The sequence below is a fragment of the Triplophysa rosa genome, linkage group LG24 (genome assembly GCF_024868665.1).
Source record: "Triplophysa rosa linkage group LG24, Trosa_1v2, whole genome shotgun sequence".
Taxonomy (NCBI): domain Eukaryota; kingdom Metazoa; phylum Chordata; class Actinopteri; order Cypriniformes; family Nemacheilidae; genus Triplophysa; species Triplophysa rosa.
The window spans coordinates 5,014,095-5,029,461 of record NC_079913.1 but is presented as its reverse complement, the minus strand read 5'-3'; the positions used below and the strand labels follow the sequence as shown (position 1 = coordinate 5,029,461).

The following is a 15,367-nucleotide window of genomic DNA, read 5'->3' as shown; positions in this document are numbered from 1 at the left end:
TGCTCGCGCGTTTAGCCGTATTCCGCCCCTAGTGTCGCAAATAAAAACAAACCGCGCGCACGACTTTCACAACAAGTTTGCCTTCCCAGAATGTAACGTGCTTTGTTTTTTTTTGTGGGGGGGAGAAAGTAAAAACTTGTATATCAAATTATGGATGTCACCGCAGCCAGGTCAACGTTTTATGGAGACATAGGTGAGTTGTATTGTATAATGAATATTAATTTAACCTAAAATCTTACAAATAACAGATTCAATGCCATGTATTTGCCGTATGTGCACTTTATGTAGTGGAGGAGTAAGATTATATTTTTGGTGTGCTGTATCAACACTATAAAAAACGGTTAATGTGTAGGTCACTGGGCTGATCGTACTCCTTTGCATGACGCTGCGTCTCTGGGTCGAGCTGTGCAGCTAAAACAGCTGATAGAGGAAGGGGCGTCTGTTAATATAGTGACCGTGGACAACTTCACTCCTCTGCATGATGCCTGCATCCAGGGCCACCCCAACTGTGTTAAAATACTGCTGGAGGCAGGAGCTCAGGTGAGTCGCTGAAAAAACCCTCAAAATTCTAATGGATTTGTTGGGAATTAAAAACACTAAAGCTGGTTTATTTGCTTGGCCTTTTGGAAACTATTAGAATTTGTATATTTTATTTAGCAGGGCAGATGTCATGGTCTCAATTACTAGGGAACACTAGCAACTCTTGGCTTTGTATGAACAGGTAGATGTACGCACCATTCATGGCAGTACTCCTCTTTGTCACGCCTGTGCTGCTGGCTGCCTAGAAAGTGTCAAGCTGCTGGTGGATCACGGAGCATCCATCAACCCTTCCCTGACCGCCCTTACTGCTTCACCCCTCCACGAGGCCTGCATACGGGGTAACCCAGAGTGTGTGAAGCTCATGATCGCTAAAGGGGCGCTGCTGGAGGCCTTTGACATTTACTTTGGGACCCCTTTACACGCTGCCTGTGCCAAAGCTCACTTTGACTGCGCCCTACTGCTGCTCAATGCAGGTGGGAGGAATACCTCTTTAGAAATTCAGAAGCTGAAGTAATCGTGCAATGCACTTCTGTTCTGAAATGCACAGTGTTTATTAAAATGTAATTATATTTCTCTGTGATATCTCAAAGGTGCTAAAGTGAATGCTACAAAGTTCCACGAGACGGCGATGCACCATGCAGCGAGAGCAGAGAGGGGGGATTTGGTGGAGCTGCTGGTGGAGTTTGGTGGAGATGTCAATATATCCGATAACATGGGTAACAAGCCCAGAGACTACACAAAAATTGGTTCTCCTGCCAATGGCTGTCTGTTGCACTATGAGAGTATGTTCGATTATTTGCAGTTTGAGAATAAATATGACTATTGGCATCTGATAGATGATCACATGTTTTTGACAGTATTTGAGTCTGAGTATTTTAATGTGTTTGTGCAGGTAACCCTTTGTCTCTTCAGCAGCTTTGCCGTATTGTCCTGAGGACTATATTGGGCACCAGAGCTCTGGTGGTGGTCCCAAAACTGGACATTTCACATCGCATCATTGATTACCTCACATATAAATCTTGACTTGTTTAGGAAAATCAATTGGGTTTATTTAAAAACGATGTATATGAGATGGCTTATTTGTTGTATTACGTTTATGAACTAAATGACTCGCATTGACAGAAAAGTAGGGACATCTTTTAATTTGTGTAATATATATTTAGTTAATTAGAGCCCTAAATAATCTGTGCTGCAATCATTTAAATTACTTTGTCAATGCAAAATCTGTATTTAATTGTTACTATAACATGTGAACTGTTAATTGTGCTTTTAAAATTATATTTGAACCAAAAGTAAAAATATTGAACTGGAAACTACAACTCCCAGCATTCATAGTAAAACGTAATTGGTTATGAAATAAATGCGCCCACGTGACCTACAGTACACGCCGCACAATATAAACACGGCAAAATTCGTCCTTTCTCGGTCTTTGTTTAGCGTTCTGTTTTAATGTAAAAGCCGTTTTAATGAAAACAGAAATGGAGGTGGAAACAGCACGACCTTATTTTTTCGGTGACATCGGTAAGTTACAGTATATACATACAGTGTATGTTTGCCGCAGTGCCGCTGTAACGATACTCCGTGCCATAACTTGCAAGTCAACAACAATATGCCAATGACATCTAAGCGGATCGTACAGTCTTAATAAATTAATGTATTTAATTACCTTGCTATAAATTTAGGCTTTTGATTTTAACGGCAAATGTGATGATGATCTCTGTAGGTATCAACTGCACTGCAAAAAATGACTTTCTTACTAAGTCTTTTTTTCTTATTTTCTGGTAAAAATGTCTAAACATTCTTGAATCAAGAAGCATTTTCTTGATGAGCAAACTGACCTAAGAAAATAAGTCTTGTTTTTAGTAAAAAAAAAAAAGAAATTTCAGTGAATTTGTGCTTAAAACAAGCAAAAAAATCTGCCAATGGTGTAAGAAAAATAATCTTGAATTGAGTGACTAAGAAAAAGGTAAACCTTAATTCAAGATTATTTTTCTTACCCCATTGGCAGATTTTTTTTTGCTTGTTTTAAGCACAAATTCACTGAAATTTCATATTTTTTTACTAAAAACAAGACTTATTTTCTTAGGTCATTTTGCTCATCAAGAAAATGCATCTTGATTCCACGATTTGTAGACATTTTACTGGAAAACAAGAAAAAAAGCCTAAGTAAGAAAGTCGTTTTTTGCAGTGTGGTTATGCATTTGGGGCTAGGTTCTGTTGGTGGGATGTCTGGTTGAATTAAATCCTACTGGAATAAAGCCTAAAACACTACAAAAGAATTTTGCAATGATTTTGATGACGCACAACTGATGGTTCATAGTGGTATGATTTTTTTCAACTGGTGCTACATTTTTGTATTATATTTATTCTAGAATTGCCTAATACACCTATCTTACCATAATTATTTCAATATATAACTTTAACAATGTTTGTGAATTATTTATTGATAAATGTAAACTTTACAAAGTGGTGCAGTGTAGGCCTAAACTAGTACTTTAGCATTTTGCTTGCTCTGCTTATTACAGTAGGCAATACATGTCTAGTCATCGCTTGACTTCTGTGCATGTTTAGGTTTCTGGGCGGAGAGGACAGAGGTTCATAAGGCTGCGTATCAGGGTCAGGTGTCTGTGCTGCAAGGTTTGATTCAGAGTGGAGCTTCTGTGAATATTGTGGCTGTGGATTCCATCACACCCCTCCACGAGGCTGCCACACGGGGACAGACGCAGTGTGTGAGACTGCTGCTGGACGCTGGGGCTCAGGTACCAGTGATGCACACACACCCAGTTGACTCAAATGATGCAGATTGTATTGTAAGAATATGTGAAGTGATCTAATAAATATCGTCTCTTGGAGTTACAGGTGGACGCGAGGAACGTAGACGGAAGCACCCCGCTGTGCGAGGCATGCTCCATCGGGAACTTTGAGTGTGTGAGTCTCCTTCTAGAGTACGGAGCAAAAGTCAACCCCACTCTTACCTCCCGGACCACCTCCCCACTTCATGAAGCCTGCATGGGAGGTGTGTGTTGATGGATGCCTTTTTATGAAATGTGGTATAACATCATGTTTTAATATGAAATCTTATTGAACATCTTTATGTGACTGCAGGTAATGCAGACTGTGTGAAGTTGGTAATCGCTAAAGGAGCAAGTCTTGAGGCTTATGATCTGTACTATGGTACTCCGCTACATGTGACATGTGCCAACCAACATCTGGACTGTGTCAAGGTGCTTCTTAATGCAGGTAGACTCAAAGTCCATTACCCAAGAAACGTAATTGTATTTTATTTTTATGAGCTGAATATAACTTGGGAGCAGTGTAAACCACTATCACACAAACAATAAAACAAACGGTTTAAAATGTGTTTATTTGTATAACAAATTCAAAGCATGTTCGAAAATCAACAAAGCTTAAGATGCTTGTCAGTTAAAGCTGTTTATTAAATTAAAAAATATATATGTTTCTCTTCTCGTTTGGGTTTTTTCTGTGTGAAGGTGCACAAGTAAATGCCGCCAGGTTACACGAGACGGCCCTACATCATGCAGCTAAGGCCAACAATCTAGACATGATCGAGCTGTTGGTGGAGTTCGGGGCTAACATTTACGCCAGAGACAACCAGGATAAGAAGCCAGTCAACTACACGAGACCGGACACACCCGCAGCACACTGCCTTCAGCTTTGTGACAGTGAGTTTAAATCAAAATCTCATGACATCTTAACAAGCTCTGTTGCTTTTCTTGTGTTGACAGTGTTGATGTGAAGTGGTTTCCTTTATAGGTTTGTGAAACGGTACATGGGTTGTAGTACAGAAAGTGTCCACTAGATGGTGCTCATGGTTAAATGTTCTCATTGTAGCCTGACAATTTGTTTTTATGGTGGATGATAACTAAATAATGACTTTAACTTCAAATGATACATTTCACAAATAATATAATGAATTTACATCATATTGGTTCAATATGTTCTTTACATAAAAATAAAACGAGGAGTGAAATTATTATGTTGTTTATGTAAAATGTTGTCACTAATTTCCACACAGTTTATATTGTGATGTACCAAACTGAGATGTACAGTTCCCTGGTACTGCTCATGATGTTTTCAGTGTGATGTTGTGAGCATTCACTGGAAGTTTATGATGATGAGATCTGAAGTTAAATTCTAGTTTAGTCAGGTCATGTCTGGATTCCAGTGTCATCCGCAAGACACATTGGCGACTCTGTCCCAGCGCAACAAGTGCCACTCTCTCCAGAATGTAAACGACATTAATAAGAAACGGTGACCAAGGAGCACATAAATATTTGCCTGGTAATACCATTCCAGAATGAATTTCAGAATGCAAACATTTGCTTTTAGTCTATCACGGCAGCTTTAAATGTAGCTTTATCAAACAAATGCTTTTTATCTTCTGGAATGCTGTTTTTATTGCTCGTTTTTGTGTCTTTATTTGGTTACCTTGGAGGGTGATGTCGAAATAGAGGACATTGTGTCTTTATTTACGTAGGAGGGCCAAGTGTGAGGAATTAGGTTTGGATGTGTCTGATTCAAATCTGTATGAATCGCATCAAAGTGTAAGAATCCTTCATGCTGATCTGTGTTTCTGCAGGCAACCCTTTGTCTCTGCAGCAGCTCAGCCGTATCACCTTGAGGACTGTGCTGGGTACCAGAGCTGTGGACGTGATCACCAAACTGGATATTCCAAACCGTATTATCAGTTATCTCTTATACCAATGAATTCACAGAGATCGTAAAACCGGAACTCTGGAAGATGATTTTTACCTCAACTGCACAAAAACTTAATCTCTCCAACAACCAACGCTAGTTAGATTTCCACTGTACAGCATTAAAGGTGAAGTGTGTCGTTTTCAGGTTTCAGCCAATGGTGTGAGTTTGAGGGCATAAACTACCTGTTAGCCCGCCAATGGCAAATGGTAAGAATGTTTAGTCTCGAATCCATTTGGTGCCATTAGCATTTGCAAAAATGACACGCATCACCTGTAAGTATAGGAGCACAGTAGACTCAATAGTAAGCATTACATTTCCTTCACTTCCTGCACTTCCCAACAGAGGACTTTGGCACTTGCTGTGAAATATGTTGTCTTAATGCATCATCACTAAGGTGAATTTAAACAAGAACTTAAGAAGATGGATATGCATTATATGCACTTAACTGTTCTCTTAAAAATAAATCTTCAATGCAGATTTATTATAACACAGACTAAACATAAAGCTAAACAGTGTTATCGGTGATATTCGACTGTTTATATTAAGTATTGTGACATTGTTTGTTTGTGTTGCACAAAAGTGATGCCAGGTTTTTCTAATCTAAATAGGAGAACGGATGGGACTTGAATGTGTACTTGAATGCTATTCATCTTTGACTGTGTTGTAGCTCTTGGCAGAGAAGATTGTGCTTTCGTGAAAGATTTCATAGAACGACAAACAAACTAATGAATTAAGAACAGGAACATATATCAAGATTTGCTTTGCTGTTATTTCTGTGAGAGAATGAAAATGGTAATGAAATGTCCCCAAAATGCTGTATGTTATTATGCCCTCCTCATCCCAGACAGGTCAAAATATGTTCCTGTCTTTTTAAAAATATTAGTTTTCCATAAACTGCCCAGCCAAATGTTTCTTTAAACGAGTTTGACACACAACTTTATCCATTTGATCCTCCTGCACATGCCATTTCCCTCCTTCGGCCTCTTATAAAGTACAGAATTTTCTATAAATAGCAGGCGGCTCAAAAATAGAATCCAGCGCGCCTGTGTTTCTGTGTGAGCTGGAGAAATGAGTTCCTCTTTATGTGCACTTATTCAGAGCCCATCCAGCCTCAAAACAGAGAGAGTCCAGGAATGTTGTTAGAGCCGTGTTTTGAAATTAAGCGTACTGAGATAGGACAGCTGCTATTAAAAGAATGCTGCCTTTTTCTCTTCATCCAGCACTCGTCTTAAAAATAGCCTTTAAAGGATTGGATTTTTATATGTATTGTTTGAACCAAATTCTTGCGTGTTTTATACTTTGCAGATTTTGAAATGGCAGGAATGGTCAGATTGGTGCTGGTTTTTGATGTTTGCTTGTTTGTTTGAGGCATAAATACTTTTCACACTAGCTTAGTCAGGAATTATTAGGGTGCTATACATGTGTGATGTTGTTAAACATGTTATGGTAATAACATGGTTATTTTAAGTTCAACCAGACTGTTTTGTTTGGAAAGAATCCTCAGTTAGAAATCAAGGGATATTTAAAATGTTAACAGCGGCTGTTTAAGGTTTGGCCTTCCTGGACCATCCAATGGAGTATTTTGCTGGCCTTTTTTGTAAGTCTTTAGATTCACCACTAGGGGGCACTGCATGTTGTAAATCTGAGTTTTCAGTTTGTAAACAGTCGTGCTTATATTTAAAAAATATATCACACAATTCATTTTCTTTTTTTTTTGCAGTTGCTCATTTGGCAAGCACCGGTCACGTGAAACAAAGCTTTTTGTTTTCATGAAAGCACTGGTCAATGAGAGAGCAGTTCCTCAGAAACTAATCCCTGGTTTTGTTAGCCTAGAACCAACATTGCCATTCTGCCTGACCTCACTACAGTGAGTGTCCCCCTGACCTTTGACCTCTGAGTTTTACATCTTTTTTTCAACAGAAGCTGATGGCCTCGGCTGTTTTGAAAGCAATAGGTCCTCACCTACCAGGACGTGAAACAATCCACAGAAAAAAATCTTCCCATACAGTACCAGAACGCTGCTGTTGATTTACTACTACATATTCATCAATTGATTGACATTGAACCTTTCCGTGCAAGTATAACAACTCATCTGATTACGCAATCAAGGCTTTCGTGCCGGTGCAAATATCTGACAGAGAACAGCTTTATGTGGTTACGGATAGTTGTAAACGATGCTCTCGGAGGAAAAGATCGTGACCTGAAGTTGCGGGAGACAGATGAAGCAGATTCCGCTTGTGAGATGGTCCGCTGCTTGTCTTTAGAACATCCCAAGCACAAATTTCCTCAAATCCACTGAGGAATTCTGACTCGATGAGAAACAGATGTGTGCGTATGAAGCGCTGCCACGAAGGCCAAGCTCGGCTCGAAAACTGCACACTGGACTGTTTTCTGCAACCTCGTACACTGACAAACTTGTAAAGAAAAAATCATTTATTCACCCACACGTCGATCAAAACCTGTTTAGGAGTCATTCATCTGTGGAACACGAAAGAAGATGTTTTAAGAAATGTCTCTGTGGTTTTGGCCACACAATGGAAGTCAATGGGGACCAATGTTGTTTGGATACCAACATTCTTCAAAATATCTTCTTTTGTGTTCTGCAGGTTTGGAATGGCATGGGGGTGAGCATATGATGAAAAATCTCCCTTTTTGGGTGAACTATCCCTTTAAGACGACGTTTTGCATTGTGTTTGTGTTACTTAACTTTGTTTGTATAGTGCTAACTTAGGCAATATACAGACAACATTAGAATTGTTCCACATATCAAACATTAACCACTAGTTTACAATCATCGCCGTCCCCAAAACAATAGAGCCGAGATGATAGAAAAAACTCTAGTCAGACAAATGCGTGTCTGTTCGGCTGACACTAGCACAGGCTAGACTACACACTCATACACAGTCATCTGTCTTCGCTTTTGCTCACTCGAAAAATGATCCTACCATCTGTGTGTGTTTTTTTCCTAAAGGGAGTCCCTCCATTGGGTATTCAGGCAACACACCACATTGTGACCTCAGCAACTTTCCATTTTAGCCGTCTCTGTTGCTACACGATTGTGATCGTTGAAGCGCACTCTAGACTTTCCAAAAATATTGTGACAAAAGGCTACGTCGACAAAGGAATGCAGCGTATACGCACACTATATTGTATGGAGAAATCATCATCTGTTATGGTGCACGTTTACAGATATGAACTATAATCCTTAAAGTCTTTCTGACATTTCACATCACTGCTGAAAAATAGAAACCTTAACAGAAATGTTTTTTAAGGGGCAGTGTGGAAATATAAGGAGGATCTATTGAGAGAAATGCAATATAACATACATAACTATGTCTTCAGTGGTGTATAAACAATGAAGCGTCTTGTTTTTCTTATCTTAGAATGAGTTATTTCTATCTACATACACCGCGGGTCCCCTTACATGAAATTCGCCATGTTGTTTCCACAGTAGCCCTAAACGGACAAACTGCTCTACAGAGCGCATTTCGTAAATACGTTATCTCCTTGGCAAAGAAGCAAACACTTTTGTCCTGTGTCAGCCACCATAGTGCTTCGAACGGAAGGGGGCTGCTAAAATCTCCACATTGCTCCTTTAATGGAAACTAATGGTGTCTGTAGGTTTCTACTGTTTTGTGCGTGTTTGTTGGTGGTTATGGAACCAACATAACAGTTTTCACATCATATTGAAATAACAGCCAAATCATTTAGGTTCTAATGGTAAACAGCTACTGGTTCATAAGTGTATTGAGGTGTATTGTAACCTTGTAATTGAAGTGTATTGTAAGGGTATTGAGACCAGTAGAACTTGTTTGGTGTATTTCAGCAGGGATATGTTGTAATTTACAATGCAGTAAGTAGTCACAGTAGTGTGGCTCCATAAGGTAAATCTGATTTTGTTTTCGCACACGGCTGCCCGGGTCACAGCACATGTCAAACACTGAGAACAAAGGTGTCTCACACAGAGGCATACACATCCCTTTCATCTTTTCTAGTAAATGAATTGAGCTTAAAACGAAATAACCCGAAAACATTCATCAAATTCTTCTTTAATCTAAATTGAAAAATCACTTTATTATAATCTTGTTTGGCGTAATGTACTGCATTTCTTTGCGTGAGTTGTTTACCGTGGCTTTAAAGCTTTTGTCTGTATTCATGTTTACATATGTGGGCTGAATCTCACTATCATTTTTGGATCAACCCTCAATTACATGCCTGCTTGGCAGTAAACATTTTTCAGGGGGTTTTCCTCGAGGCGTGAAATTACGACACCATTACCATCTACAAAGACATGCCCCACTTACCCGTTTTACATTTTGTTCTTTTTGATTTAGCTCACATTAAAATGTAAAAATGCGTGTTTCAACCTTCTTGAATAACATGCGGTTATCTGAACCAGTTACGTTCGTGCGCTTCAAGGGGAATTTTTGTGTGACGGTTAAGGAATGATCGCAGAGTACATTGCCGCCCCTGTACCCACCATGGAGCAAAAATGTTTGGTTGTATAATGTAGTACGAGGTCGTCATCTGCCACCGGCCGAGCTACCGGGAGCTGCGGCTCGCATGCAGAAAATCAAAACAAGAACAGTATGTGCTCCAGGTGGCTTCTTGCTCTTTCAAACCAACAATTACCCACTGCACTAATGACAAGGTGTGTCACTAGTGAGTATTTTTGAAGTTCGAGATTTGTTCTGCACTTATGAAAGACTGCTCTCGCCTGCAGCCATATGCCCTCCAGATCTGGCTTTACAAGTTCATCCTGGGATGTCAATGAGAAAGAGGAGATGTTAGGGAGGGCCGACCTTGCTGAACGGGCCTTATGTAACATCTTTTTGTTACCTGTTACAAAAATAGGTTTAATAAAACGCTTTTATTTGTTTGTCTAAGTTGACGGTGTTCGTGGATGTTTACAAGGTGTCACGTATACCTTTAGAAGGTTCAAAGAAGTGCAGGAACCTAGAGAAATGAAAAGTTGCTTCGAGGAAAGTTTTATTGCTAAAAGCTTTCTCTTTAATGGCTGTGGGCATAATGGTTCTCTTAAAATGTGGAAATAGAAATAGATACAATAATGGACGTACAGTAAGAGTAGAGCACTACAAAATGAATGTGGATAGCATAATGATTTTGATGCCGAATGTTTTTTTCTTTTTCAGATGTTTTACTATCTTGGCATGTTTGAGAGCATTTTTTGTTGTTGTTGCTAAAAAACAACTGTTGCAACAGAGCACACACAAAAAATCCCATAATGCAACACTCTCAATGTGCCTTTCCTTTTCAAATAAACTAGATTTTTTCAGTTTTTTAATCAATTCAGCATCTCATTCATATTTAGACTTCCAAGTTAGACTGCAAAAAAATGAATGCGTTTTTCTGTCTTGTTTACCACTACAAATAATTTTATTTTAAGATCAAGATACATTACATTAAAATTAAGAAAGTTTATGCTTGAAACAAGCAACAATATAAGCAAATGTTGTAAGGAAATTAATCATTTTTCTTAACGAAGAATTTTATTTAAAATGTTATTACATTTTTACTTAATACATTCTTTCTTACAACATTATTGCTTGTTTTAAGCATAAACACTCTTAATTGGGATTTATTTTAGAAAACAAGACTTAACTTGTTTGCTTAAAAATCTGAAAATAGTATGCAGTGAGCAGTATGCAGTAAGCTAGTATTCCATAGGTTCACACGTTTCTTTTTCAGTTGGTCAATGATGATTGGCTGAGAGAATCATGCTCATTTCAATCAGGTGTTGTTAGGACATGGAACTTGCTGCATGCTGTTGGTCAAACATAACCACAACCTCAAGGTAAAAATGACACCCAACCACCATCTTATTAAGTTTATGTTGTTATGGTGATATCTTGATCTCAAACAAATGATTTGTAAATTTGTGCATTTCTGAAGAACTATTAAGATAAAAACAGTCTGAGACAGTGTTTGATAATCTCTCTCTTTCTATCTCAATGTTTGCATTATATTTCACGTGTATGCTTTGCCACCAAACACAACCTCACCGAGTTGATCTTACATAAACCAAGTTGGCATAAATCACGATCACGCTGTATCCAAAGCACAGGGCTGTTTAAAGGTTGGATTAGCGCTGCGATAAGATAGGCCGCTCTGAAATGTTGCCGGCTGCCAAGCTGGCATGAAAAAGTCCACCTGAGAGTCGCCTGCTCCTTTTGAACCTCAACATAGTCTTTGTATGAGCTAGTTATCCAGTCTGATGGAGTTACAGAGTCGAGCGTGTGTATATGAATATATTTTAATGTTTTGTACATATGCCATTGGTGCAGTTGATTTATTCTGAGATTGTAATTCCAGATTTCATCGCATACATTCTTTTACTCGCAGATCACCTTTCTTCTTTGGCTTTTATGTTCACAGTTTAGGCCGGGCGGAATCCAGCGTGATCATCTTGCATGCGTTGAGGTTATAGGGCTAATTTCTGCAGGCTAGCGAATAAAGCGTTTGTGTCCCTTGGCCGCTTTGTAAGTGTGCCGCGGTGCTGTCTAGATTTGTTAAAGTCAGGAGGGCACGTGTTTGTATCTTTATTTAAGTGCCTCACGTGCATTATAGAAGTCATAAGTCATTTGTCTCGGTTTAGCTGGAACTTTGTTTGCGTTGCGGGTCTTGGCATTGCTTTTAGCGCAATATTCAGTCGTTTAAGTGCCTTCTTTTTGAAGCTCGCTGGATCTGTTCACTTTCAGGTTTGACCCCCGGAAGACCCCACACCTCATATACTTCCTCTGTTCTTAGTAATAGCGAGATTTATTCTTCCATCTAGGTATCTCGGTTGAGATACTGGTTTTGTATACAGACCTCCTACTGCTGAAAGCTTGTTTGACTTTTAACCTTGGTAACCACGCATTCGGCAAAACATCGTAATAGTGAAGTCCAGTAGGCTGTGGTATAAGAAATGGATTTGGGTAAAGATGCCTGCTGACCACAGCTGCTTTGTCCATCACTGCCTGACCCGTCATGCTACAGGACACCTCCCTGCATTCTTTCAATTTCTGAAGTCACACAATGTCTTAAAGGTCACCCTGCACATACCGCAAGGACATGACCCTTGTAAACCTGTTTACTTATCGGACCCCATGTGTAGGGCCCTAAGCATTAGCAAGCATGCAGATGAGATCAATTTAAATTGTTCTTGTTAAAGGTGGACATACTATCAAACCACATCTTTTTCTTTTCGCTTTGAAGAGGGGGAAGATTTCTCTGCGAGATCTGTTTTTCAGTGAGTTAACGCTGAACAGTTGTGGTCCTTTATAAGATCCCAATAAAAAAGTCATTGTTTGTGTGTAGAAGAGATTTTAAAGTTTAAGCTTAGTACTAACTTCAAATCATTTTTATTTTTTATCATTTCTGTTATCGCATAAACTTAAAACACGCATTTGTAAGTAAGGCTTCACTTAAACAGCCCTGACGTCATAAGTTGTGAAGAGCGTGTTGTGCTTTGGATGTTTGTATCTTAAAGGGACAGTGCATCCAAAAGTTTTTTTTATGTTCTGTACTCACCCTCATGTTGTCTCAAATCCGGATGGTTTACTTTTTGCCATGGAACACAAAAAGAGATGTTTGAGGAAGTGACAGCCTCGGTCACCATTCACTTTCACTGTATAGAAAAAAGATTTGGTCAGGTCTGCCTTGGTGTTCTACAAAAAGAAAAGGGTTTGGACAACATGAAAACATTTAGGAACTTCTATTTCTAGAGTAGGTTTTCCTTTAACCAACATATAGAAATGTATGCTACTTTAAAGGGATAAGTCTCCCATAATACATGCTAAAAAAATCAGCAAATTCTTTCACACTTAGTAACCAATTCCAAATACACAAACTGAAAAGACATCACCATTTGGCTGTCGTGGAGAAACTGTTGAAGAAAAATCTCAAACCGCAGGTTTAAATGACAGGTTGGCTGGTTTTCAGCATGGCTTCTTTTGGGTAGAAGGCGCTCTCTTGCGTAATGTCTGGGATGCTCTTGTTGTGGTTGGGTAGAAAATGCAAAATAAATGTCATATTACCATCAGGAATCAAATTCTCTGGATTCAGAGTGTGACTTTTTTAAACTGAATACTTCTTTTCCGAGACGGGCTCTTTGCCTGCTGTCAGCTGAGCATGTCACGTTGCTACCACTTCAATAAGATATTTGGTTAAATAGCTTTGAGTTTGTGTGTGCACATACCTACATTAGTTTAATAAACATACTAATGTCTTGATTCAAATGTAAGAATGTTTCTTGTGAGGATTAAGTTAAGGTGTGCGGTTAATGAATACAATATGTAATTAGCTTAGTATAATAACAGTCAATGGAAAAGCGGGCCAGTCAGCGGTTTTAAATCTCATTATGAGGCCTCCTGGACGAATCTTAGTTTTTTAGGAGGGAACACCACTATGAATATTTTATAAGACTGTTAAAATGCTTCTGACAGATTGTGTGTGTGTGTTCATGAGTGTTTTTCTGTTTTAACCCTGAAGCTTTGCACACTCGCTCACTCACAATGATACTGATGACAAAGATGGTCTGAAAACGTGTGTGTTCACGTGGGTGGGCACACGGCCTTGAAATGATGGCAGGTGTGAGTTTTAACGTTTTCTGAAATGGTAACGGAAAGGTCAGAGGCTGAGCACGAGTAAGCGGTCGGGTGTGCGGCCGCTTCAGCTGCAGGTTTGAAGATGCAATCATGGCACTTTATTGTCTGTGGGCCCAAAAAGTGTAGACCCTCTTTCAACTGTTTTTGATCAAATCGGTTCCGAAAATGCTAATTGAAACTAAAATGAAACTCTAATGGAAACAATGGATTGTGGTGTTATTTAAAGTCATTGGCACTGCAACTAAAAAATTGACAAGTACTGCATATTAAAGGTGCTTAAAGGGGTCATGTGACAATATTCAATTTATGATCAAATTAAAATAAATACAAAGGATCTAAATATAATGTGCTAATTTTAGACACAGTGAAGGAAAAACGATTGCATTTAACTATTTCACCATAAAAAAAGACCTTAAATATTTAATGTCATGACCCGATCTCTATAATGGCTTTTAATGCAGCTATTAAAGTTATTTACTGTAACCAATGTATCAGATTTAAGGTTGTATGAAAAGAAGCTTCAATTAATGAATTTCTCTCTCCTCATTTATCACTGTTGTTTTAAGTCAGTAATGGTTTTAAGCTCACGTCTCAGTTTTCACTGCTGATGAGAATGGCACATTGTTTTTCTATAGACTATGACTCTATTGGTCTTCGTATTATGTAACGCCCTGTTTCCACTAATGCAAACCAAGCGTCTAGATTTCCGGTCAGATCAAGATTTTGGACTCTCTGTCATAGCATGTCTGAGTCCAGTTCCACTCAATCTTCCTGTCTGTTTTTTCTCTTTGTGTGATCATCATACTACTTTGTGTCAGTCGGATGTTTCACCTGACACTTAACAGATGAATTCAGCAGATGTTGTTTTTGCAGAAATATTCAGTCCTATGCAATGTAATTAGATGGTTAGCTGTTATGTTCCTATTGCTGATATTAAATTAGGTAAAATAGAGTGAAATTAATACAAATGTAAAATTAATGTCTAGCTGTAAATCTAATAACGTCAACCGTCAAATACTTACCGGTTAGGCTTTGCAGGCTTGTGGTTTGTGTTGTATTCCCTGCTTCTTTTTTTAAGTATCTGCACAAAGATTTTCTGGATTATTTTGTTTTTAAATCAACTGTAAAACCATCCATTTACCTCTTTTTACACAATAATTAAAGTGAGATCAAGAATCTTGTTTTATTTATTTGCACATACAACACAATCCAAGAAATCCTTAAAAAACGTATTTGTGTATAAAATCATTAAACAAGATATACCAATAAGCAAATTGACATAGAAAATTAAGACTTAAAACAATTTAAAGAAAATTGATCAAAGATGGAAAAATAAATAATAAATATGAAATGAATTGTGTAATATTTTACTGGGAGACAGAAGTGATTTCATTTGTGATTTGATGACGGCCACTCGTCTTTAAATGATAGGACGGACTGTTCCAGATAGAAGGACCAAAATGTGAAATTGTGACGCAAAGCTAAATAACGTTTGTAAA

The 15,367-nt window shown here is 38.5% G+C and overlaps 1 protein-coding gene across 1 annotated transcript; it reads left to right on the top strand.

Moving 5' to 3' along the window:
* Positions 1-48: 48 nt before the first annotated feature.
* asb13a.2 (ankyrin repeat and SOCS box containing 13a, tandem duplicate 2) lies at positions 49-15,032 on the top strand. The gene is made up of 9 exons (XM_057324082.1): positions 49-193; positions 353-540; positions 722-1,013; positions 1,131-1,322; positions 3,112-3,299; positions 3,400-3,556; positions 3,646-3,780; positions 4,032-4,223; positions 5,141-15,032. The coding sequence occupies exons 1-9, from the start codon at positions 151-153 to the stop codon at positions 5,266-5,268; spliced, it is 1,515 nt and encodes a 504-aa protein (XP_057180065.1). The 5' UTR covers positions 49-150; the 3' UTR covers positions 5,269-15,032.
* The last annotated feature ends 335 nt before the right edge of the window (positions 15,033-15,367 follow it).